The following is a 26,520-nucleotide window of genomic DNA, read 5'->3' on the forward strand; positions in this document are numbered from 1 at the left end:
AAAACCATAAGCAGGTGCTTTGCAAGTCTACACTTATCTCTATTTTGTTGTTGTTGTTTAGTTGCTAAGTCATGTCCGACTCTTTCTGACTCCATGGACTGTAGCACACCAGTCTTCCCGTCCTTACTGTCTCCCGGAGTTTGCTCAAATTCATGTCCATTGAGTTGGTGATCCTATCCAACCATCTCATCCTCAGTCATCCCCTTCTCCTGCCCTCAATCATTTGTGCACTTAAAACTACCAACTATCACAGATGTCAGACACCAGAGACAAGAAGAAATCCATAAAAGTAGCCTATGTCAAGGAAATGGAAGATTTCCTCTACCTCACTTCAAGGAAGGTAAACACACACACACACACACACACACACACACACACTACAGTTAGCAACAAAGAAGTGTGTGTGTGAGAGAGAGAGAGAGAGGTGGTAGTAGAAGGGGGGATGTAAGAGATATCATCTAAGTACAAAAATTGTGGTGAAGTAATAGGCAACCAAAAGAAAAGATTATTTTCCTGGGGCTCAGAGGGAAAACAGTTATCTGACTTTGAGGTTAAACCCTCAATATAGATGCCAAATTACTCATCATGAAACCTGAGTTATGAAACTGCTAAGGAATTGAACAAACTAGACTTTTCTCTTTATCCATAACTGAATCTCCATCCAAAGACCCCAGGTATCTGATGCTTTGACATTTTCTCCAGGACCTTGTTGACATTCCCAAATGACCTTAGGGGAGATTTTCAGAAATAAAACCATTCCTGATGCCTGGTGAAGTGAAAGTCAGTCATGTCCGACTCTTTGCAACCCCATGGATCATACACTCTGTGGAAATTCTCCAGGCCAGAATACTGGAGTGGATAGCCTTTCTCTTCTCCAGGGGATCTTCCCAACCCAGGGATCAAACCGAGGTCTCCTACGTTGCAGGCGGATTCTTTACCATCTGAGCCACAAGGAAAGCCCAAGAATACTGAAGTGGGTAGCTTATCCCTTCTCCAGCAGATCTTCCCAACCCAACTATCAATCATGGAGAACATGCCTTATGTTTTCTAGGGGTTTATATTTGAGATTTTCACTAATGAAACTGAGAATTCCATGAACAGTTTGCCTACTTCCCCTCAAAGCTCATAGTCCCAATCCTTCCAAGCTTCTTCCAACCTCATTCATTTTACCCTCATGGCAATCAACCAATCTTCCCACATGGACCCTGGGCTACAAACTAAAGGAATTTGGATTTCTCTGCATCCATCACCTTCCTGTCAGGGGGTCATTTCTAGGCATTACAGTGGCATTCAGATTCAATAGTTACAACCCTACACTCCTACCCTTTTGGCTCATCCTTAACAAGCTGGCTATCATTAAGGTGACAGAACAGTAAAAACTCATGTTTGATAGGTTCAGGGCCCAAGACAGGCAGGTTGGCAGTCACAATCTGATAGTGGATCTTGAAAAACTGCTGAAAAAGGAATCAACTCGATGAGGGAAACCTGTCCATGAGCCAAGTCCCATATTTCAGTAAATTCAGGCACTGCTCCACATTGCCTGGAGAATAGAAGCTTCTGTTTTCTCAGTCTAGGCTTGCCAGGCCCTTACAAAGCTTTTTCTCCTCCTCTTCCTCCTTCACCTCTTCTTCCTTCTCCCTCTTCTCCCCATCTTTGCCATGAGCAGAATTAATGACTCCTAAGAACTCAATGGACATGAGCTTGAGCAAACTCTGGGAGATAGTGAAGGACAGAGAAGCCTGACATGCTGCAGTCCACAGGGTAGCAAAGAGTCGGACACGATTTAGCAACTGAACAACAACAAGAAAACCCTAAGGCCTATTCCCAGAGTTTCCCATGGTCTCCTGCCAATCTCCTTAGGGCTTGCTGGTGTGTGGTCGTAAGGGCGGAAAGGAAGTAATTGGGCATCTACTAAGTGTCAGATGCTTAATATGTATCTCCAATCCTCAGAACAATCCAGTTAGAGTTACAATTATTTCCCTTACTACTGAGGAAAGTGTGGCTCAGAGAAGTTAAGCAACCAACCTTAAACATAAGGAGGTAGATTTGAATTCAGACTTCCTACCATATGACTTTATATTCTTCCTTTACACCACTTACACTCTGGGACCCCAGGGATCCCTGGCAACATTCTTAACTGTCATGACAGCTTTGTAGAAGGACTCCATTTATATGCAGTGAAAGGTGTCCTTTTCCTCCCTCTTCTACGAGTAGGAGAGTCACATTTCTCAGCCCTTCTCCAGAGAGAAGAAACCTAACTTTTGACTTGCAAAGGCCTTCCTTGGAATGATAAAGCAGATAGCCTGGCTCCCGCTGACTTGGGAGGGCAGAATCCTGGTTCTCCAGGGGGTACTCAAAGAAAGAGGCTAACCAGTGTGGTCTACAGTAGAGGTCAAAGTTTCAAAGGAAAAGTCAAAAGAGGGGTGTTTACTTTAGAGGCTAGAGGGAAAAAATACAGGCTCCAGAGAAAGACAAATTTCTAGCCCCAGATCACAAAGTACTCATATAACTGATCTCAAAATAGTGATCAAGGGCCTAGATAAAGATGTTTGGGTGGGTGGGAGGGGGATGAAAACAAAGATCAGAGCAAAGACTTCTAGAAGAAGTTAAAGACCTCTGGGTGAGACTAGTGCTCTACATCCTTCTAATTCTACTGCATTCCCTACCACAGGAGATAGGGACTCCCAGGTGACACAGTGGTAAAGAACCTGCCTGCCAAAGTGGAGATGCAAGAAACCCGGGTTCGATCCTTGCGTCAGGAAGATCCCCTGGAGAAGGAAATGGAAACCTGCTCCAGTATTCTTGCCTGCAAAATCCCATGGACAGAGAAGCCTGTCAGGCTGCAGTCTGTGGAGTCACAAAGAGTCGATACAACCGAGCGAGCACACTCACACCACAGGAGGAAAGTTAGGTTTGGAGGAGGAAAGTTCCCCCTGCTTCCCAACCCCCAGTATCACCAAGTGAGATAGCTGAACATTAGATTCCAAGGCCCTGAACACTCTCCATGGCTGGTGTTCTGCCCACCCTGCCAGGCTGCCCTTTTTTATCAAAAAATGAATGTATGATGACCAATGAAAGCATTGAGGAAATTAGGCCAAGGCTCTGGGAAGCCTCAGACTGCATTTGGTCAGGGAGGGAGGAGGTAGGCAGTGGGTAAGTGAGGTGGAATATGGTAGGGGATGGGTGGGATGTGGGTAAGGGAAAGGTGGTACACATTCCCCTCAGATTCCCAGGTACCAGCGTATACCTATGACAGGTCTAGGGGATGGTGAGATGGTCCCTTGACATTTCTTGGCAATCTATAAGAGATCACTTGATTCAGCTATCTGCTTCTTAACAAGAGAGCTCCCAATCAAAGGCCTAGTGAAGAGGAGCACATCTTCTACTCTGTTTTCAAAGACTATCAGGGATAGAGGGAGAAGCTAATACTTCCTTACTAGGATAAAGTGCCTATCAGGACATTTGCCGCATGCCTAACCTGAATCAGCACTGCTGTGTTTTAAGTCTACCAAATCTTCTAGGACCCCTAATCATGGATTCTGGCCTTCAAGCATTCCTTTTATCCAACCTGAATAACTGAATTACTTCAGTTTTTCACTAGTTCTCTCTTACACTATTTTTTCCTTGACCTTATTCAAATGCACCAGCTTTGGGTTTTGGTGAGGAGGTAGGTAGGGTGTAAGCCAGATACACTTCTTAAACCCCAACTGTGTTCACCTTTGCCCTCAAGTATCTGAAGAATCTACCTATTCTTGGCTGTCACAGAACTTTGATTGTCCCATCAGGCCCCACTTGCGTTTCTCCATGGCTCAAGTTCATTTCTAACCCCTCCACTTCAGCCAGAACCTCAATCAACAAGATCCTCCTGTCCTAGGGGCCTGCAGGCAGCGCAGGGACAAGAACATGAAGCTGACAGTCAGGACACGCTTCCTTCTCTGTTCTCACCTGTGAAGCATTTAGCTACTTTAAAATCCCAGTTTTATTTCTGTGCTGATGATTCCAAAATCTCTGTTTCTGTGCAAGCTCCAGGCACCACAGCTCTAATATTCCACAAGCCATTTCTATTTGAGTGACAGAAATGAGTCCTCTACTTCTATCAGTAACCTAATGACACTTTGAGTGACGAAGGCTTAACTAACGCATCATCCTCAACTTCTCCCTCTGCTCAGCTTGTCATATTGCACCTGAATTTTGTGCTAACTCAATAACTGATACTGTGCTCAACTCTCTACCCAACACAATGCTATCATACTTTCTTACTAAGACACTATCTTCATCATAACCTGACTTAAAAAGAAAACCACCAGTGTCCTAGAGCAGAGGTCTCCAGCCTCTAGGCTAATGCTTGATGATCTCAGGTGGGGCTGATGTAATAATAATAAAGTACACAATAAAGGTAATGTACTTGAATCACCCTGAAACCATCCACCACACCTACAATCCATGGAAAAACTCTTCCACAAAACCAGTCCTTGTTGCCAGAAAGGTTGGGGACCACTATCCTAGTGAATATAGTCCCAATTCTCTGGCTTGACATCTCAAGTCTCCTAAATTTGACACAATCTTATTGTAAATATTGAAAAAAAAAATTCCCATGAACATAATCTCATGAAAACCCAAAAAATTTAGAAATACACAGACCAAAAAGTGAGTAATAGTAATACCTACACTCCCTTCTCCTGCCAGCTTACCACCCTTCCCAGAGGTAACGCCTATTTTGCTTTTTCAATTTTATCCCTTGTTTCCTCAGTTTCAGCTAGACTAGGTTATGACAATTCTTGTATACACCATTTCCATGCAACTTCCATATCTCAGTTAAAACCATTTTCTTCTTTAAGGTCTATCTGCTCTTTGAAATTGCCTGCCTTGTATTTGATACAAACTAAATTTTACCACCTATGATATCTAGACATTATGTACTTTTCTATGCCTCAGTGATAGAGCTGTCAAGTCTCCTCTTTGGAAGTAGGGCCTTGTTACCCCTCTTGGTGGCTCTGCCATCCTCTCATGACACTCTGCCTTTGCTGGGTGATTTGTACAGGACATGGAATTTCAGAGACGAAAGAGACCTTAGCAGTCATCTCCTGTAAACCTCTCACTTCACAGAAGAGGCAAGAAATTCGCCCAAGGTCATTTGCCTAGTTAAATGTCAAGCTGAGGATAGACCTCAGGTCTTCTAATTTCAAATGTAATCAATTTCTAGGTCCTCTGCTCTTGGAGTTGGGGTTAGTGGTCCAAACTACTCTCAGGACCAATCAGCGGGGCAGTAACTTTAGACTGGTTAACTGATGGGGGGAGGGCTTGCATATGGTATGTGTGTGCTCAGTCACTCAGTCATGTATGACTCTTGGCAGTTTTATGGAATACCCTGCCAGGCTCCTCTGTACATTATCCAGGCAAGAATACTGGAGTGTGTTGCCTCTACTCCAGAGGATCTTCCCGACCCAGGGATTGAACTTGTGCCTCTTGTATCTCCTGCTTTGGCAGGCAGATTATCATTAGTACCACCTGGGAAGCCCCTGTATATGGTATGTGATATTTAAAAAGAAAATGTTAAGTCTAAAGAGAATGAAAGAGAACATTTGAGGTTCTCAAACATACCGTTATCACTTGAGCCCAAGACAAAGGAAAAGGTCAGCCTATTCTCCCAGCTACATTAAGCTTCATGGTACGTACCCCTTCTCCTCTCCTTCATATTCACCTTAAATTGGCTTCACCTAAATAAAAATGTTGAAGGACACAAAATCAGAGTCACCTTGAATGCTGACATCTCTAGAAATCCAGTGCTCTTTCTATTGTCTCATAGTTTATACATGCTATTCCAAGTATAATTGTAATTGTGCCTCCTTTCATTCCAGAAAGTGTACTGTTTGATGGCAATTATATAGTGCTCTTATTTATAACTCACTTCATGCATTCAATAAACATTTCTTGGTCACATACTCTGTTATAGGCATAGCACTAATGCGAGGGATAAAGAAGTTCATGACACTGACAAAGTCTCTGCCTTCATGGAACTAGCATTTTCATGGATGACACATACAATGAATAAGTTTAAAAAAAATAGGCTATCACAGATTGAGATAAGTGTCATGATGGAAATTGTAGGGCTCTTACAATAAGGCAGCAACATTTTAAGAAAAACTGGTCAGAGCTCTGTGAAGTTGACATTTAAACTCATACCCAAAGGAATTAATTGTAAGAGCTTTAAGAAAACATATTTCAGAGAGAAGCATTAACAAGCAGCAAGGCCCAAAGCAGAAAAGAGCTTGGGAAATTCTGAGAACTGATAAAAAGTTTGATATAACTGGAGAATGCTTTGCATGTGGTGACATGAGATGAACTTAGAAAAGTAAGCAGGGTCCAGATCATCCAAGACCCAGCTGGTCACAGTAAAATGTTTGAATTTTGTTCCAGAGAAATTGAAAGCCATTGAAAGATTTTAAGTTAGGGTGTGATAGGCTCCTATTTACCTTGTAAGAAAACTCATGCTGGCTACTGTATGGAAAATGAACCAGAGATGGTCAAGGGTGGAAGCCTGAAGACAAGGAGGCAGTTGTATTAAGCCAGGCAAGAGCTGATAGTGAAGTAGACTAAGGCAGGGATAAAGTGAACAGAGGCAAGAAGAAACATGGACAGTACAGATAAAAGAGGTAGCACCAATAAAGTTGCTGATGGACTGGATGTGATGGGTGAGAGAAGAAGGATCTAGGATGACCTTCAGTTTCCTAGCTTTAGTAACTGAGTGGCAGGTGGTGCCATTTACAGATACAGGCAAAATGAGGACCAGGTTAGGGATAATGGGAAGATGCAGATCAAGAGTTCCATTTCAAACACATTAACTTTACATTTTTTCTGAGACATTCAAGTGGAAATATTAAGCAGGCAATTGGCTATTAAGTCTGGGGAAAATGGCTAAATAAACTAGAGAAGAACTCTGAGAAGGAGATCCAAATTCTGGAGTCACCAATACTGAAGCCATGGGAGTAAATGAGATTTCCTAAAAGGAGTAGGAAGTGAAGGGAAGAGGGCACAGGCCCAAGTCCAAAGAACCACCACACCTCTCCCATTGTTGTCTACACGTGCCCAGTGAGTAACCTGAGCAACTGAACCTCTTTTTGATTTTGGGAATAGATAGGTACAGGTTTGCTGGCAGGTAGAGAAATAGATGACCTAATCTTTGTGGGGAGCCTCCATCCATCTGTTCATTCAGTGAACGTCTTCTATGGACTGTGCCAGGTGCCTGTCTAGGAGGTACACAAGAAGGGACACAGTTCTTCCTGATCAAAAAGGAAAGCACACCTGTGCCTATAATAATGTGGTGTGATAAACAGGCAAATAAAAGTGTATACTTTTATTTGGGACAGTAGGAACATAGAGATGAAAGCAAGCCATCTCTGCCTGGCCCAGAACTGAAGAGAGCTCATCCTAGTGAGAGGAACTGAACATTATAAAGGTACTCTTAAGCCAGATAGACTTCCCCCCACCCTGGTTGTTGGCTTGTTTCTGTTTTGCCTTAAAACATATCTTGTACTTCCTAGAATCAAGATAAAATCGTGACAGGTTGGTAGGGTTAAGAAAGGATGTTTGGGTTGTCTGTCCTTTGACAACAGAGAGCAGTCCTTTCCAATGAGCCTCAGTCAGGTGTGTTGTTGGGGGCAGGGGTTAGAGGAAAAAGTGGAAGGAGAGAGTGGTTTATGGCTGTTCGCGGGGGAAAAAAAAAAGCAATAAAATACTTAACCCTGAGCTGCATAAGGGTCATAATCGGTATGATAAGCTATCATTTAACATGAGGAGGAAATTGAAGTTTCATTTCCTTGCTTTTGTGGCACCCCTTGAATTGGGCTGATGACACCATTCAGTCAGTCAGCGTGAGGCCTGCCTTACCAATTTTGTTTTGCAAAACAAAGCCAGTCACGGTCAAACTCAGTTGGTCAATTTCATAGATTAAGATGAGAGACCCCAGGAAAGCAAAACAGCTGGATTAGCTCTGGCTGGGAAACCACGGGTTAATCCTAGGCCAGCTTGGCAGGGAGCTCCATATGATCTTTCAGGCCCCTGGCACCCTCCCACCTCTTGCCCCTCAAGAGCTTCCCACATTCACCAGTGTCCTGGGGTTGACTCTAAACAATCTCCAGAATTTGAAGGGTAGGTCTGAGCTGAGGGTATGGATGCATTTCCCCCTTGTGTCATATGCTGACTGTCATCTTCTCATCCTGATTTCTCATATCCAGACTGGGTGGCATGGTGTGAGAGGGGAAAAAAAAAACCAGGCAGGAATCTATAGGAGCATAAACTGGGAAGAATGAAATTTTATTTAAAAATTAACAATAATACAAAATTTCTCTCAAATTCTGGGCTCTGATAGGTATACCTACTCACTCCACAACCTAAAGAAAATAGCAAGGATGAAATTTTTGTTAATGTTCTAATGAATAGCCAGACATTTTTGTTGTCTCTAGGGCTAAGATGTTAGAAAAGAACTATTGATTCTCTTAGAGATGATTCCCATTCTGATTCCTCTCCATGTTCAGAAGTTGCTGAAAAATTGAGGCCACTTTGGAATACATCACATCAGGAAATTTTCAAAGTTCTTGTTTAGCTGAAATAATTCCATTTTCTCTTTTTCTGAATTCTGATATTTCTGGTGAAAAATCAATTCTACCAGTAATACATAAGGACTATCAAAAAGCCAAGAAAATCTGCACTTGCAATGAAGTTGCCTGAATAATAATGGGGTTTGTGTTCCAAAAGAGATTAAGGTAATGTTTAATTTTAGTTGCATGAAGGTTGTCTTACATTTTTCCAAAAGGATTTATTCCTGCAATTTTCTATGACAATCAACACAATTTAATTTTGAGGTAACCAAGAGAGGTAATTCAGTATTGTGAGAAAAGTGATGCTAATTTTGCCACAGATTTTACTGTAAAGCTATGCCACTTTCTCTGTTTCAAAATCTTTACTATAAAAAAGAAGGGAATTTGATTAGATTTTCATGAATTTTTTTTTCAAATTCTAAAATTTTATTTCTAGCCTCTAAATTTCTCTATTCTGACAGTTCTGGTCTTCATAAGATGTCCCATACCAATTGCCATACAGAATAAATTAGAATACCTTCTGGTTTCTAGAAACAGATAGCCTATAAAATAGCAACAGTCAAATGTTCTTCATGTACATAGAGTCTTATGATTAGATTTTACTAATTTGAATTCTGTGCAGACGGAAGCTTCTTTGTACATTATATTTTACAGGGATTTACTATTAAATTACTACCACAAATAAGACAGCAAGTGGAGGTTTTTAACTGCTTATGATGATAATATTTTCAAGTGGTTCTTCTCCAGAGGCTCTTGGTATAATGAATAGCACTCTGGGTATGAGCCAGGAACCTGGATCACCAGCCATTAGCTTCATGTGTCACCTTGGGCAGGTCTCTTAGCTATTCTGAGCCTTGTTTGCTTTGATTATAAATAAAGGGATTGGATTAGGAGGTTTAAAATTAATTAGCAAAGGTTTTTGTTTTAAGCAGATAAACAAGAGCATGCAGTGATTAAGTATAAATAAAGGTACTGGTGCCTTAAGTATTAGAGAGAATGAAAAGGAATTTGGAAGCACTTTCTGAATGAAGGAGGAAGAGAACATATGACTGTTGGCCACAAAAAGCGATAGCATAAATGGAGTAAAACCCCAAGTTCCATTTCATTTATTTATACACAATAAATCCATTAAATGAATGAACTTGGTTTGTACACACACTTGGTTCACCCTATGAGAAAAATAAGAAGTTTCCCTTGTCTATGAAAAAGCACCATTAAATAATAAAAAGGTTTTAGAGGCAAATATAATTAAGTTCAAAACCCTGGCTCTAATAATTCCCAGATATGGCCTATATATCAAATCACTTTAACCTCAAGATTGTTGTAAAAATTAAATAGGATAATATAAGTGAAAAGTGCTTAGCACAATGCTTGGCACATAATAGGTAACAATAGATAGTAATCCTTCCATTAATGATGGGAACATAGTCCATACATAAGTTTAAAAAAAAAAAGACAAGGTAAAAAATAATAGCTAACTTTAACTGAGTGCTTACTCGGCGTCACGAGGCACTGTTAGGTAATTTTACATATATTATCACATTTAATCCTTAAAACAATCCTGGTAAGGTAGGTACTGCATGCAGGAGACCCAGGTTCGATCCCTGGATCAGGAAGATCCTCTGGAGAAGGAAATGGCAACCCCCTCCAGTATTCTTGCCTGGAGAATCCCGTGGACAGAGGAGCCTGGCAGGCTATAGTCCATGTGATCGCAAAGAGTCACACACGACTGAGCAACTAACACTTTCACTTTCAATGTAGGTATTATCATTAGCCCCAGTAGAGAGATGAGGAAGCAGACTCAGAGAGGTTAAGTAATTTTTCCCACAGTCACAGAACTAGGAAGTCATGATGGAGTTATGATATAAAACTGCTTTGCTGTTTATAAAGGCCAAATGCTAAATTATTTCACCATTATGTCCAGCACATTATATCAAAGTATATTATTACATGCCAGATAAGTCAGCAATTAAGCATGAGTAGTTTGTATGCACATGAGATAAGCACGCATTAGAGCAAAATTACAGGAAATTGTCTCCTAGGCTAGGAATCGTACAAGCCTAAAAGAACAGGAGAATCTCCAGTATCGTGATATAGGAGAGCAGAGTAAAGGAAGAGAATGGCTTTAGCAAATGAACAAAGTGAGTAATGAGCAATGTGAGCAAACAGATGACTGTAGCTACAGCAGCAACCATAAGGCAGGTTCTGGGGAGACATGTTTTGAAAGATAAACTCTGACCAGTCTGTGGGAGTCCTGAATGCCAGATTAACAACTATAAAATACTTTTATAGCATATTATATACACACAAGATACTCAGTATTTTCTGTCACAACGCAGTGAAATTTAATTTCAAACAACTACTCATGGAGTAGGAAACCTGTTTTCTATATGGGCAATGTGTACATTCAACTCAGGTTCCCCTGATCAGTTAGAATAGGAAGAAAACATGCTGGCACACTGATTTTAACTCTTACTCTGCAATGTGTTTCAGAATTTCAAAATCTTTTAAAAATTCATATTAAGATATAACTGGCATATCAAAATCTTTATAGCGGCTTATGTAGAAGTCAGGAATACCAAACTCACTGATAAAGGTAAACGATCAAAAGGCTAGTTAAAAAGGAAGAAAAGTATTCTAAGAAGATACAAGGGCATGGAATCCAGCGAAAAGGCCAGCTCAGATGGCATAGGAGATCCCAGAGTCAGGCCTCAGACCCAGGTAACCACTGAAGAGCCAAGGACAGGTTGAGGGCATCCAGACCCACAGGAAGCTAAACAGAGGGTCTGGCTTCCTACATATAATACAGTGTTCAGATTGGGACCTACAATATGCATAACAGAAAGAGGAATATAACAATGTGATTTCATTAATGTGCCTAACGGCATCACATTTTGATTTAATTTAGCATATTATGTTTCTCACCACAAAGACTACAGTGGCTTCAAAGATTCCATTTTCTCAAACCACCCCTGAGAGGCATAAAGGAACTCATAATGGTGTGCTACTTATGTGTAGCACGTAAGTGCTGATCTTGTATCTCTGAAAGGTGCAAACAAGTTATAGACGAGAACTTGGGGGTCCTAGTAGATATAGTATTTTATTTTAATTGAAACTTTGAAAAGAAAGACTAAAGCTTTAAAATCTAAAAATTTTCATCGGGGATGTTTATTCTGTAGCTAGTCATCGGATGGTTAGAAGTTTGGCATGACTAATTCTTCACAGTCCATTTGCTAAATGACACTATAAAAGCAAGTACCACTGAAAAGGATGTGATGTTTCCAAAGCTTCAACCTCATTGTAGACTGACTGTTTTATATGGGTCCGTGGCTAACCATTTTATGGTGCAAGAGGCTCTAATCACATATATATGTTAAAGACACCTTGAAATGTTCTCACATTGTCAAGGACTAGGAAAAACTATATAAAGACCAGTGAGGTTGTCATCCTGGCTCTAACATAAAGGCCACCCAGAAGGATCAGAATTTTATAATCCTGATTAAAATAAGATTTATTAACCCCTGAGATGCTTATTCTTATAAAATAAGCTTTACCCTCTCTCGCCTTGACATGTTCTCACATTGTTAAGGACTAGGAACACTATATAAAGACCAGCAAGGTTGTCATTCTGGCCCTAACATAAAGGCCACCCAGAAGGATCAGAATTTTATAATCCTGATTAAAATAAGATTAATCCCTGAGATGTTCTTATAAAATTTTAAAAATTTTATTCTAATAAAATAGCTTTACCCTCTCTATCCCCAAAATAGAAAACTTGTGGTGAAAAACAACTGGATCTTAGTAGAACAGTTGAGAATGCTTATTAAGTTCAGTAGGGCTTCTTCTAAACTAAAGTTGAACACTGAGAGATCCAAACAATGACAGAAAGTTTAAAGAAGGATCCAGAAATTCTCATTTAGATTGAGACACTGTTGGTAGCTGTGTCTTTTAAGGACTTTATCTAATTTGTCAATCTCATTGGCACCAAGTTGTTTCTACTATTCCCTTATTGTTCTTTTACTACCTGTAAGGTCTGTAGTGATTTGACAACACTAGGCTAACTAAGCAGAATTGTTTGAGAAAGAAAAAAGGGGGGAAATTTGAGGTTGCTTGATAGACCATGTGAAACCATAACTTTCCCAAGGAGCATTCCATCGCCACCTCAGCCAAGAAATGCAGATGAGGCAAGTGGGGGAAAAAAGGAATTTTTTTATGGTTCTAGTGATGGGCTGTTGGTCGGATTAGCTGCCCATTTGTCTGCAAGCTGCTTTCTCCTCCCATTCCGAGCTCCCTGCCATCACAGTGCAGCTGCTGGCCAGGAAGCCTGAGGAAGGGGCTCCCTCTGGAGCTGATGGCAGTGGCACTTTGGAAAGTGCTGGCAGGGGGTGAGCTATAAAAAACAATTTGGTCTGGGAACAAAAGGCATCAATCTCAGCAGTGTCATCAACCCTTGAATGAGGAGAGAGAACTTTCTGGGTCACTTTGGATGCAGGAATGGAACAGACATCATATTACTTAGTCATCTCCCCTTTCCAATGGACTAAAGAATCTAGTTAATAGGAAAGCTATGCAGAACTGCTCTACAATGATTTTTTTTTTCCTTTAGTCACATCCTTCAGTGAGGTGAAAGTTATCTTCCTTACAGTCTTTATCTGAAATTGCCAGAAATCACTGGACTCTACCTTTAGAAGTAAATTTCTCTATTAAAGGCTCTCATAAGTCTGGGGATTTCTAAGATTTAATTAACTTTTATAAAGCAATTATAGATCTTAAATGAAAGGCACAGAGTTAATATCAATTTAGTTGCTCAGTCATGTCCGACTCTTTGTGACCCCATGGGCTACAGCACGCCAGGCTTCCCTGTCCTTCACCAACTCCCAGAGCTTGCTCAAACTCAAGTCCATCAAATCAGTGATGCCATCCAACCATCTCGTCCTCTGTCGTCCCCTTCTCCTGCCTTCAATCTTTCCCATCATCAGGGTCTTTTCCAATGAGTCAGTTCTTCACATCAGGTGGCCAAAGTATTAGAGCTTCAGCTTCAGCATCAGTCCTTCCAAAGGTTAGTATAGTGAATGTTAGCACAATTAGTACAGTGAATGTTATTAGAAAGCGGACTAACAAAAATAAAATGAAGTCACTCAGACGTGTCCAACTCTTTGTGACCCTGTGGACTGTAGCCTACCAGGCTCCTCCGTCCATGGGATTTTCCAGGCAAGAGTACTGGAGTGGGTTGCCATTTCCTTCTCCAGGGGATCTTCCCGACTCAGGGACCAAACCTGGGTCTCCTTCATTGTAGGCAGATGCTTTACCATCTGAGCCACCAGGGAAACTTAACAAAAATAAGGAACTCAAGAAAAAGCACTTGAAGTCAAAGTAGCAGCAAACAAGGAAGAATTGAGCCATCTCTGAATGAAAACTCAAAGCTTAATCTAAACACTTTTATATAGAGTTAACTACAAGAAAGAAGGGGCAGTATTTCTGAGTTGGGAAAGTACTTCTTGAGAGTAACTGTTCACAGTTCACAGACTTCCCTGGTGGTACAGTGGATAAGAATCTCTCTGCCAATGCAGGGAATGTGGGTTTGATCCTTGGTCCCAGAAGATTCCATATGCCTCGCCACAACTACTGAGCCAGCATGCTACAACTACTGAAGCCTGTGCGCCTAGAGCCTGTCCTCCGTAACAAGAGGAACCACCACAAAGAGAAGCCTTTGCACCACAATGAAGAGTAGCCCCCACTGACTGCAGAGAGAAAGCCCAAGCAAAGCAATAAAGACCCAGCACAGCCATAAAGAAAGAAAGAAAATTATATATGAAAAGTGAAAATGTTGCGCCTAACTCTTTGCGACCCCATGGACTGTGTAGCCCACCAGGCTCCTCTGTCCATGCAATTCTCCAGGCAAGAATACCTGAATGGATAGCCAGTCCCTTCTCCAGGGATCTTCCTGACCTAGGGATCAAAACTGGGTCTCCCGCACTGCAAGCAGCTTCCTAACTAGCTGAGCCACCAGGGAAGCCCAAAATTTTATTTATATATATATATATATATATATATATACACACACACACACATACATACACACACACATATATATATACAAGTAACCGTGACACTTTCCAATCAAGTTGAACTGTGTCACCCTTAAGCTACGGCAGATAAACTATTGCCCTGGGTTTTCCAAGCACTAGTTTACTTTTCAAAACCCTTCACATAGAAGCTGAGGTAGGTACACCCAGGTTAGACATGTACCATATTTCTCAGCAAAGTTTAAGAAGACCGTGAAGGGTGTGTATGTGTTGGCAGCAGGGGTTGCGTAGGGTAAGGGGAGGCACTTCTACTGCTATTTAATCTCAAGTCATAAGAGAACTGCATACTTGCTTGCTTGCTTTTATGGTCTTTTTGAGTCCTAGAGAAAGGAACTAAATGAAGTTGTGTACCTTGATTAATAAGAATATCACACTATCATTCAAGATAAATGCATTAAATTACTTAAATTACCATTACTTAGTAACAAATGTGTACACAGGACTTTGGTATTACCTTGCAGGTTATGTCAGAAGGCAGTCTTCTCATTTTTCTTATTCACTCTATGTTACACTTTCTAGTTCTGATCTATGAAATAATGACCTCAAACATGTCCAAAATTTTAAAATCCTATGGCTAACTACATTGTTTTCCATCTATATGTATTTGTTTTTTCCCAAAACATGTCTCAAATTAAGTTTCTCTATTTTTTTCTTCCACTTAAAAAACAAAATAAATGGCAGGTCTGGGGACTGAAGATGGCTTCCAGTATAGAATTTTTCTGCCATATACAATGCAGCCACTTTTTTGCACAAGAGGAGGCTCTTGTGGGGGAAATAACCTCCTGAAGCTGGAATCTCATTGTAACAAATTATTTGCTTTTTCCTATATGCTCTTGGCCATTGTTCAAAATATAGCCATCCACTATTTATCTGTATTTTTAAGATTTTTAGCTTGTCTTTCCAACATGAGTGTTAAAGGTATTTTGAAATACAGTGTACATACCAGTTCCAGGAGGAATACGTCCCAAAACTCATATAAACATCAGGACCGAAACTTGTAAAGCATCTTGGTCATACATATACCTTGAAGATAGTCTATTAATAAGGAAGTGTTGCTAACCCTATTAATGTTGCAACCAGTAAGGCACCTATCTTTCCAAACCTTTTTTAAAAATGACAAAAGCAGTAATATGAACATTGTAGAAAATTTTAAATATAGCTAAACAAAAATAAGAAAAAAAAACACAACATTATATTACCACCATCCAGAGATTATACAGTAACATTTGAATGGGCATCCTTCTACAACTTAATCCACACATATGCACATATATGTATTTCTTTATCAAAGTGAGACTACTCTGTACATATTGCTTTGCAATATGTTTCTTCAGTTAACAATCTTTACCTTTTGAACACATTTTCATCTAATACTTAATCTAGATTCAAATCTTCCAGTTGTCTCAAAAATGTCCTTTGCCCCTTGTCTGCCTAAATGAGGGTTCAATCTAGAAACAAGTGTTGATTCTGATTATGGATCTTACATCTCTGTTAATCTAAAAAAGTCCCATTTGTCCTAACACCAATTTGTTGAAAGACCGGGGCCTCTGTCCTACAGAACATCCCATCTTGTAAATTTTTGCTTCTTTATGGTATTCTTTAGATGACCACATTATTTCCTACTACTGTAAGAAGGTTGGTTGACCTAAAGGCTAGATAATTTTAAGGTACACATGTCTGGCTAGAACATATCATAAATGATTAGTATGTTTCATGTGTGTATCTAATCAAGAGCTATATAGGATCTGAATGTTTCCCTATCAAGAATGTGAAAAACAGACCACTAGATTTTGATGATAATAGATCTTTCCCCCTCAACTTCATTTGTGAATAGTTTTAAAGCACGGAAAAATGAAAATAATACTAGGATGCCCACCAACTATACTGAATAATTGTTAATATTTTGCTAACTTTATCTTTACATGTATAAAAATAACTCTTGCTGAATCATGTGAAAATAAGTTGCAAATATAAAACAATTTACCCCTAAATATTTCAGAATGCATTCACCTAAAGATAATGACATACTCTTTTCATGCTCATATAATTTTGACTCTTTGAAATTTGGCAATTATTTCCTAACATCACCTATCATTTCCAAACCTAAACCTCCTTAATTGTCCCCTAAAGGTCTTTTATTGATTTTTAAAACCAGTATCCAGCCAAGATCTACTCACTGCTTTTGGTTAAGGTATCTCTTTGGTCGCCCTCATTTCCATCTTCAGAAGATGTGATGGAATTCCAGTTGAGCTATTTCAAATCCTGAAAGATGATGCTGTGAAAGTGCTGCACTCAATTTGTCAGCAAATTTGGAAAAGTCAGCAGTGGCCACAGGCCTGGAAAAGGTCAGTTTTCATTCCAATCCCAAAGAAAGGCAATGCCAAAGAATGCCCAAACTACTGCACAACTGCACTCATCTCACACGTTAGTAAAGTAATGCTCAAAATTCTCCAAGCCAGGCTTCAGCAATACATGAACCGTGAACTTCCTGATGTTCAAGCTGGTTTTAGAAAAGGCAGAGGAACCAGAGATCAAATTGCCAACATTCGCTGGATCATCGAAAAAGCAAGAGAGTTCCAGAAAAACATCTATTTCTGCTTTATTGACTATGCCAAAGCCTTTGACTGTGAGGATCACCACAGACTGTGGAAAATTCTTCAAGAGATGGGAATACCAGACCACCTGATCTGCCTCTTGAGAAATCTGTATGCTCGTCAGGAAGCAACAGTTAGAACTGGACATAGAACAACAGACTGGTTCTAAATAGGGAAAGGAGTACGTCAAGGCTGTATATTGTCACCCTGCTTATTTAACTTATCTGCAGAGTACATCATGAGAAACGCTGGGCTGGATGAAGCAAAAGCTGAAATCAAAACTGCTGGGAGAAACATCAATAACCTCAGATATGCAGATGACACCACCCTGATGGCAAATAGTGAAGAAGAACTAAAAGGCCTCTTGATGAAAGTGAAAGAGGAGAGTGAAAAAGTTGGCTTAAAGCTCAACATTCAGAAAACTAAGATCATGGCATTTGGTCCCATCATTTCATGGCAAATAGAGGGAGAAACAGTGGAAACAGTAGGTGACTTTATTTTGGGGGGCTCCAAAGCCACTGCAGATGGTGACTGCAGCCATGAAATTAAAAGACGCTTACTCCTTGGAAGGAAAGTTATGATCAATCTAGACAGCATATTAAAAAGCAGAGACATTACTTTGTCAACAAAGGTCAGTCTAGTCAAGGTTATGTTTTCCAGTAGTCACGTATGGATGTGAGAGTTGGACTATAAAGAAAGCTGAGTGCCGAAAATTGATGCTTTTGAACTGTGGTGTTGGAGAAGACTCTTGAGAGTCCCTTAGACTGCAAGGAGATCAACCAGTCCATCCTAAAGGAGATCAGTCCTGGGTGTTCATTGGAAGGACTGATATTGAAGCTGAAACTTCAATACTTTGGCCACCTGATGCAAAGAGCCGACTCATTTGAAAAGACACTGATACTGGGAAAGACTGAGGGCAGGAGAAAGGGACGACAGAGAATGAGATGGTTGGATGGCATCACTGACTCAATGGACATGGGTTTGGGTAGACTCCAGCAGTTGGTGATGGACAGGGAGGCCTGGTGTGCTGTGGTTCATGGGGTCACAAAGAGTCGGACACAACTGAGTGACTGAACTGAACTGAACTGAGTTCAGCAGTGTGCACACTGAGCAACAAGAGGAGCACCACCAAGTTCCTTCCTAAGGAACTACACTAGCATCCCAGCATCAAGCCAGCATAGCTTTTAACTGTCAGTGAGCATCTGGGCTTTATCTCAGTTTACTTTGTGCTTCAGTTAACAAGATGTGAACAAACTAAGGTAACTGAGTCTTCTATCTACATTCTTTCTGCTTATGAGAGATTTCATAGGAACACTCTACTATTGGATAGTAGAAAGTGAAAGTTGCTCAGTTGTGTCTGACTCTGCAACCCCATGGTCTGTAGAGTCTATGGAATTCTCCAGGCCAGAATACTGGAGTGGGTAGCTTTTCCCTTCTCCAGGGGATCTTCCCAACCCAGGGATCAAACCCAGGTCTCCCGCATTGCAGGCAGATTCTTCACCAGCTGAGCCACCAGGGAGGCCCACGAATACTGGAGTGGGTAGCCTATCCGTTCTCTAGTGGATCTTCCCAACCCAGGAATAAAACTTGGGTCTCCTGCATTGCAGGTGGATTCTTTACCAACTGAGCTATCAGGCACGCCCATAGGATAGCAAAAGAAAACTGTAATTACTTATATACTTAACATTTTTTAAACTAATCTTTCTGAACTATGCATTAATTATGCATGTAAATACAGAATATAGGCTAGGGAAAATATAACTAAAATGCCACATTTTCTCAAAATTAAAAAATAATAAGCAATATCTTACATCAGCCTTCTATTACTTAATACTACGTCACTGTTAAAATCATATCTTAAATTGAAAGCCATTGCAAGAAAATGACCTCCATAAAGACAGCATGAGGGGAAGGGAGAGCCAGACGGGCATTGGATGACTTTGAGACTCAGGGAGGAAAAATTACTAAACATGGGAAAGGATGCCCTAAGAGACCACAAAGCACCATCATAAGCATTCTTTGGGCAAACTTGCCAGAAGGAGCACAAGTACCCAGTCACCTTCTCAGAGTTTTCCAAAAAGTGCTCAGAGAGATGGAAGACCAAGTCAGTTGAAAAAGAAAATTTTGAAGGCATAGTAAAGGTAGACAAGGCCTTTATAAATGAGAACCTACATTCCTCCTAAAGGAGAAACAAAAAAAGAAGCTCAAGGATCCCAATGCATACAAGAGGCTGCCTTCAGTTTTTCTCCTGTTCTTCCAAATCAAAAGAGAATATCCCAGCATACCCATTGGCAATGTCGCAAAGGAACTGGCAGAAACATGGAACAGCATTTCAGCAGATGACAAGAAGCTTTATGAAAAGAAGGCTGCTAAGATAGAGAAAAAACATGGAGCAAAAAAGATAGTCATCAAGGCGGAAAAGAAGGATTAGAAAGAGAAGGAAGTTGAAGATGATAATAATAAGTAAGTTGATTCTAGTTTCCTGCTTGTCTAAAAGCATTTAACCTCCCTGTGCACAACTCACTCTTTCTAAAGAAAAAAGAACTGTAAAGCTGTACAAGACTTGGTTTTAAACTGTATAGTGCCTTTTTCTATATAGTTAACATACTACCAAATGTGTCTTTAGCTAGCCCTGCCCTGGTGGTATTTTCAATAGATACTAATTTTGCCTCATGTATTATGCGAGTTGTATTAATAAATTGGCAAAGAAATGTAAAGTAGGTTCTTGTTGGTGCACAAAAAATACCAATTTTACATAGGGATGGTAGTTTTACCATCTTCAATTGTCTCTGATGCATCCTATATGAATTATTGTTCTCTTAACTGAACACCACTTTGTAACTGCAAAAATAAAAAGTTGCAATTGTTTTATTGACATTCTAAGTGCTTCTCATATTAATACCATTTTCATATTAGAAAAAGATAATACCCCAAACTAATGTTTTATCTGAGATAATGTTACCTGCTGCACAAAATAGATTTTTTTTTTAATTTATTTTTAAGAAATAATTTCACATGTAGTTACATAAACCCTTAGGAGTTACTTTTTTAAGTAGAAGCATGACTTTTATAGTAAGACAGCTCATGATTTGTTCTTTGAGGGTTTTATTTTAATAAGATTATTCTGCAACTGGATGATGACACAGTTTAGGTTTGTTGGGATTATTTTTCAGCAGCCAATCAGCTAGCCAAATCTATGGAAAAGAAAAAAAAATCTTTATGTTAATTAATGTTCACATACTTTCTTCAATATATACTCTATCAATTTAAAACAGTTTCCAAAATCACTTTAGGAATAATAAGAAAATGACCACTAAAAATTGAAACAATAAGTATTACATTAGGCAATACTGTCAAGCATAGATCCAAATTGGAAAGGAAGGTAAAACTATGTTCACAGATAACATGACCCTTGTATATACAGGTATAATATTCCTCCACCAGTTTATTGTACTTTGCAGATACAGCTTTTTTCTTTACAAATTGAAGGTTTTTGAGCCCTCTGCATTGAGCAAGATTAGCAGCACCATTTTTCCAAGAGCAACTGCTCACTTTATGTCTCCATGTCTTTCTGTGTCTGCTAATTCTCATAATATTTCAAACATTTTCATTATTGTTAGATTTGTTATAATGGTCTAGGGCTTCCCAAGTAGAGTGGTGGTAAAGAACACACCTGCCAATGCAGGAGACATAAGAGACGTGGGTTCCATCCCTGGGTCAGGAAGATCCCCCAGAGGAGGAAATGGCAACCCACTCTAGTATTCTTGCCTGGAGAATCCCATGGGCAAGAGGACAAAAGGAGCCTGGTGGGCTACAGTCCATAGAGTCACAAAGAGTCAGACACAACAGAAGTGACTTAACACACATGTAGTGGTCTATGATCAGTGATCTTACTGCAAAATAATCATGACTCACTGAAGGCTAGGATGATGGTTAACATTTTTTTAGATTAAGTTATACACATTGTCTTTTTTAAGATATAATATTATTGCACACTTAATAGACTACAGAATAGTGTAACCCTTTTATATATGCATGGGGAAACCAAAAAACTTGTATGACTTGCTTTACTGCAATACTTGCTTAACTGTCGTGGTCTGGAACCTAACTGGCAACATCTCCATGGTATGCCTGTATAAAAAATTCCAAAGAATCTAAGAAAGCTACTAGAGCCAATAAATGAATATGGCAAAGTTGCAGGTTACAAGATCAATACACAAAATCAGTTGTGTTTCTACATATCAACAATGAATGATTCAAAAAGGAAATTAAGAAATCACTTTCATTTATAATAGCCTTGAAAAAATATCTAGGATAAATTAACCAACCTGTGTCCTGAAAATCATAAAACATTGCTGAAAGAAACTGAAAAGATCTAAATAAATGATAAGACATCTCATGTTCATGGATAGAAAGATTTAATAATGTTAAGATGCTAAGATGTCAATGCTACTCATAGTGATCTACAGATTCAACACAATTCGCATCAAATTTCCAACTGCTGTTTTTGCAGAAATGGAAAAATCAATCCTTAAATTCATATAGAATTTCAAGGAGCTCCAAATAGCTAAAAAAGTCATGAAAGAAATCCAATTGAAGAATTTTCCAATTTTGTTCTTCCCAATTTTAAAATCTTCTATAAAGGTACAGTGATCAAGACAATGAGGTATATAGATATACATATAGATCAATGGAATAGAATTGAGAGTCAGAAATAAACCCATATATATAATCAACAGATTTTTGACAATGGTTCCAAGCCCATTCAATGGAGAAGATACAGTCTCCTCAACATATGGTACTTAGAAACTGGATTTCCATAGGCAAAAAATGAAGTTGACCCCTATCTCACTTAATATAAAAAATTAACTCAAAGTTTAAAGTTTATCAATAACATAAATATAAGAGTTAAACTCATTAAAATCTTAGAAGAAAATAAAGGAATAAATCTTTATGACCTTGAATTTGGCAATAGATTCTTAGATATGACACCATAAGCATAAGCAAAAAAAAAAAGGTAAATTACAGTTTATCAAATATTCACAACTTTCATGTATCAAAGGACATTATCAACAAAGTGAAAGGACATGGGGCTTCCCCTAGTGGCTCAAAGTGAAGAATCAGCCTGCCAGTGCAGGAGACATGGGTTCGATCCCTGATCTGGGATGATGCCACATGCTATGAAACAACTAAGCCTGTGTGCCACAACTATTGAGCCTGTGCTCCAGAGCCTGGGAACTGCAATTACTAAGTCCACGTGCCACGACTACTGAAGCCCGAGCACCCTAGGGCATGGTGCCTAGACAAGATAAGCCACCGCAATGAGAAGCCCTTGTACTGAAACTAGAGAGTAGCCCCCTCTTGCTACTAGAAAAAAGCCCACACAGCAAAGAAGATCCAAAAATAATAAATAAAATTATTATTTTTTAAAGTGAAAGGACAACCTATAGAAAGGGAACATATATTTGCAAATCATATAAATATTTAAAATCTATAACATATAAAGAACTCCTGCAACTCAACCACAAAAACAATTAAAAATGAGCAAAGATTATGAATATGAACAGACATTTCTCTGAAGAAAATATACAAATGGCCAGTAAACACTTGAAAAGAGGGTCAACATCATTTGTCATTAGGGAAATGCAAACCAAAGCCACAATGACAGGCCATTTCACATCTAATAAGATGGTTACAATTATTAAAAAAAAAAAAAAAGGAAAAAAACAAGTGTTGGCCAGGACATGGAGAAACTGGAACACTCATGCATTGCTAGTGGGAATGTAAACGGGTGCAGCTGCTGTGAGAAATAACTTAGTGGTTACTCAATAAGTTAAACTCAGAATGATCATATGACCCAGAAAATTCACTCTTAAGTACATACTTCAAAGAAATGAAAACAGGTACTCAAACAGATACACCAGTGTTCACTGCAACATTATGTACAATAGCCAGAAGGGAGAAACAATCTAAGTATCTATCAACAGATGAATGGATAAATAATATATATATATCATCAAATATTATTCAACTATAAAAGGGATAAAATTCTAGTACATGCTACTACATGAACTTCAAAAGCATTATGACAAGTGACGTAAGTCAGACACACAAAAAAACAAATATAATTCTTATATGTAACTTAGGTAAAATATCTAGAATAGACAAATTCATGGAGACAGAAAGAATAGAGGTTACTAAAGGGTAGCAGAAGGAGATAATGGGGAGCTATCGCTTAATGGTTACAGAGTTTCTGTTTAGGGTGATGAAAAAGTTTTGGAAATAGGTAGTCATGATGGCTATACACAACTGTGATTATAATTAATGCCACTGAACTGTACACTTGAAAATGGTTAAAATGACAAAGTTTATCTTATATTTACCACCAAAAAAACAAAAAAATTGTTAAGTATATATAGAAGTATTGAAAATAATGTTAAAAACAATTGTTTATTGTGGTACTGTTATCAGAACATACAGCTCAACATAATGGAATACATGCTCACAAAGAGAATTTTATGTGTGACAAATGTGGCCTTATAAATCAATGTACAAGAACAACTGATCAGAAAAAAAATCAATTTAGATCTTCATTTTGTGATATATATAAAAGTAAATTCCAGAGACATAGCAAAGTTAAAAATGAAAAAAACTATTAATAGAAGAAAATGAAAGTGAATATTTAGCAAAACCTTCAATGGAATAGAACTTTCTAAACTTAGATGATAAAGTAAAACTCACAATAAGAAAAAAAATTAAGGTTTGACTTACTGAATATTATGTAAAAGTCAAAATTAGAAGTTAAACAAAAAGGGAAATATTTTTGCAGCTAATAGAACAAGCTTGATATAACCAATACATAAAGAATTCTTACACCTATCCTTCTCAAACTATTCCAAAAAACTGAAGAGGAAAAAAATGCTTCCAAGCTCATTCTATGAGGCCAAGATTACCCTGACACCAAAACTAGACAAAACAACACCAGAAAAGAAAATTACAGGTCAGTATCACTGATAAGCATAGCAGCAAAAATCCTCAAAGAAAACTGAATTCTATACATTAAAAGAATCATACACCGTGATCAAGTGGGACTTATTCCAAGGCTGCAAGGATGGTTCAATTTCTGCAAATCAATATAATACATCACATTCTGAAGTATAAAAATCATACAGTCATCTTAACAGATGAAGAAAAAGCTTTTGACAAAATGCAACATCCATTTACAATAAAAATTCTCAGCAAAGTGAGTATAAAGGGACGATACCTCAACATAATAAAGATCATATATGACTAGCCCACAGTAACATCATGTCCACTTTTTCCACTTTTATTCAGCATAGTGTTAAAAGTCCTAGCCACAGCAATCAGAAAAAATTAATTAATTAAAAAAATAAAAGAAATCTGAACAGGAAAGGAAGAAGTAAAACTGTCACAATTTGAAGATGACATGATATACAGAGAAAACCTTAAAGACAGCACCAAAAAACTGTTAGAACTAATAAACTCAGTGAAGTTGCACAGAACAAATTTAATACAGAAATGTGTTGTTTCTATACACTATCAACAAAAAGAGAAATTAAGAAATCAATCACATTTACAATTGCATTAAAAAATACCTAAGAATAAATCTAACTAAGGAGGTAAAAGACCTGTACTAAGAAAACTGTTATTACACTGATGAAACTGAAAAACAAACAAATGGAAAAATATGTTACATTCATGAATTAGAAGAATTACTATTGTTAAAATAACCATACTAACCACAAGATATAATGCAATCCCTATCAAAATAACCATAGCACTTTCCACAGAACTAGAACAAATAATTCCAAAACTTGTATGGAAACACAAAAGATATTCAATAGCCAAAATGATCTTGAGAAACAAGAACAAAGCTAGGGGTATCACACGCCCTGATTTTAAACTATACTACAGAGCTATAGTAACCAAAGCAGTATGCTACTGGCATAAAAACGGACACATAGATCAACAGAATAGAGAACCAGAAATGAAACCACATTTATATGGTCAATTAACTTATGCCAAAGAAGACAGGAAATACAGTGGGGAAAAGACAATCTCTTCAATAAATGGTTTTAGGAAAATTAAATAGCTACATGCAAAAGAATTAAACTGAACTACTCTCTCACACTATATACAAAAACAAGTGAAAGATGGATAAAGACTTAACTGCAGAGAGGAAACCATAAAATTCCTAGAAGAAAACACATGCAGTATGCAATTTTGAAATCAGTCTTAGTAATATATTTTTTAAAATAGTCCTTGAAATATAGTTAACTCACAATATTGTATTATTAGCAATATATTTTTGGATGTATTTTTCCTCAGGCAAGACTTCCCTGGTGGCTCAGACGGTTAAGCATCTGTCTACAATGTGGGAGACCAGGGTTCGATCCCTGGGTCAGGAAGATCCCCTGGAGAAGGAAATGACAATCCACTCCAGTACTATTGCCTGGAAAATCCCATGGACAGAGGAGCCTGTTAGGCTACAGTCCATGGGGTTGCAGAGAGTCAGACACGACTGAGCAACTTAACTAACTAACTAACTTCCTCAGGCAAGGGAAGCAAAAGCAAAAAAATCCAAATGAGATCACATAAAATAAAAAGCTTTTGCACAGCGAAGGAAACTATCAATGAAATGAAAAGGCAGCCTACTGAATGGGAGAAGATATCTGCAAACAATATATCTGATAAGAAATTAATATTCAGTATATACAAAGAACTCATACACCTCAACATCATAAAAACAAAAACTGAATTTAAAAATGGGCAGAGAACCTGAAAAGATATTCTTCCAAAGAAGACAAACAGATGGCCAACAGACACAACATCACTAACCATCAGGGAAATGCAAATTAAAACCACAATGAGTTATCACTTCACATCAATCAGAATGGCTATCATCAAAAAGAACACAAATAGGACTTGCCTGGTGGTCCAGTGGTTAAGAATTCACCTGCTATCAGGGTTTCATACATAGCACCAGCTCCCTCGCTGCTATCTATCGAAAATCAGCCCTTGACACAAGGGTTTGAAAAAAATTAATAAAAAAGATTTTTTAAAAAAATGAGAAAAACAAAACAGAAAAAATAACAGTTAAAAAAAAAAAAAGAAAGAAACAAAACAAACAAAAAAAATGGAGGAAAAAAAGAATTCACCTGCCAATGTAGGGGACACCCATTCAATTCCTGGTCTAGGAAGATTACACATGTCCTGGAGCAA

The 26,520-nt window shown here is 38.6% G+C and overlaps 1 protein-coding gene and 1 pseudogene across 3 annotated transcripts in view; one reads left to right on the forward strand and one right to left on the reverse strand.

Moving 5' to 3' along the window:
- The first annotated feature begins 11,252 nt into the window (after positions 1 to 11,252).
- Positions 11,253 to 19,924, forward strand: LOC133252137 (high mobility group protein B1-like; annotated as a pseudogene).
- Positions 19,925 to 20,365: 441 nt separating this feature from the next.
- Positions 20,366 to 26,520, reverse strand: part of NME5 (NME/NM23 family member 5) — a 29,175-nt gene continuing 23,020 nt past the window's right edge. For all 3 annotated transcript variants that reach the window (XM_061423623.1, XM_061423621.1, XM_061423622.1), the window contains exon 6: positions 20,366 to 20,471. In XM_061423623.1, coding sequence (XP_061279607.1) covers positions 20,458 to 20,471 — 14 coding nt within the window. In that variant the 3' untranslated portion in view covers positions 20,366 to 20,457. The remainder of the gene's footprint in view (positions 20,472 to 26,520) is intronic.

Source organism: Bos javanicus, chromosome 7 (assembly GCF_032452875.1).
Source record: "Bos javanicus breed banteng chromosome 7, ARS-OSU_banteng_1.0, whole genome shotgun sequence".
Taxonomy (NCBI): Eukaryota; Metazoa; Chordata; class Mammalia; order Artiodactyla; family Bovidae; genus Bos; species Bos javanicus.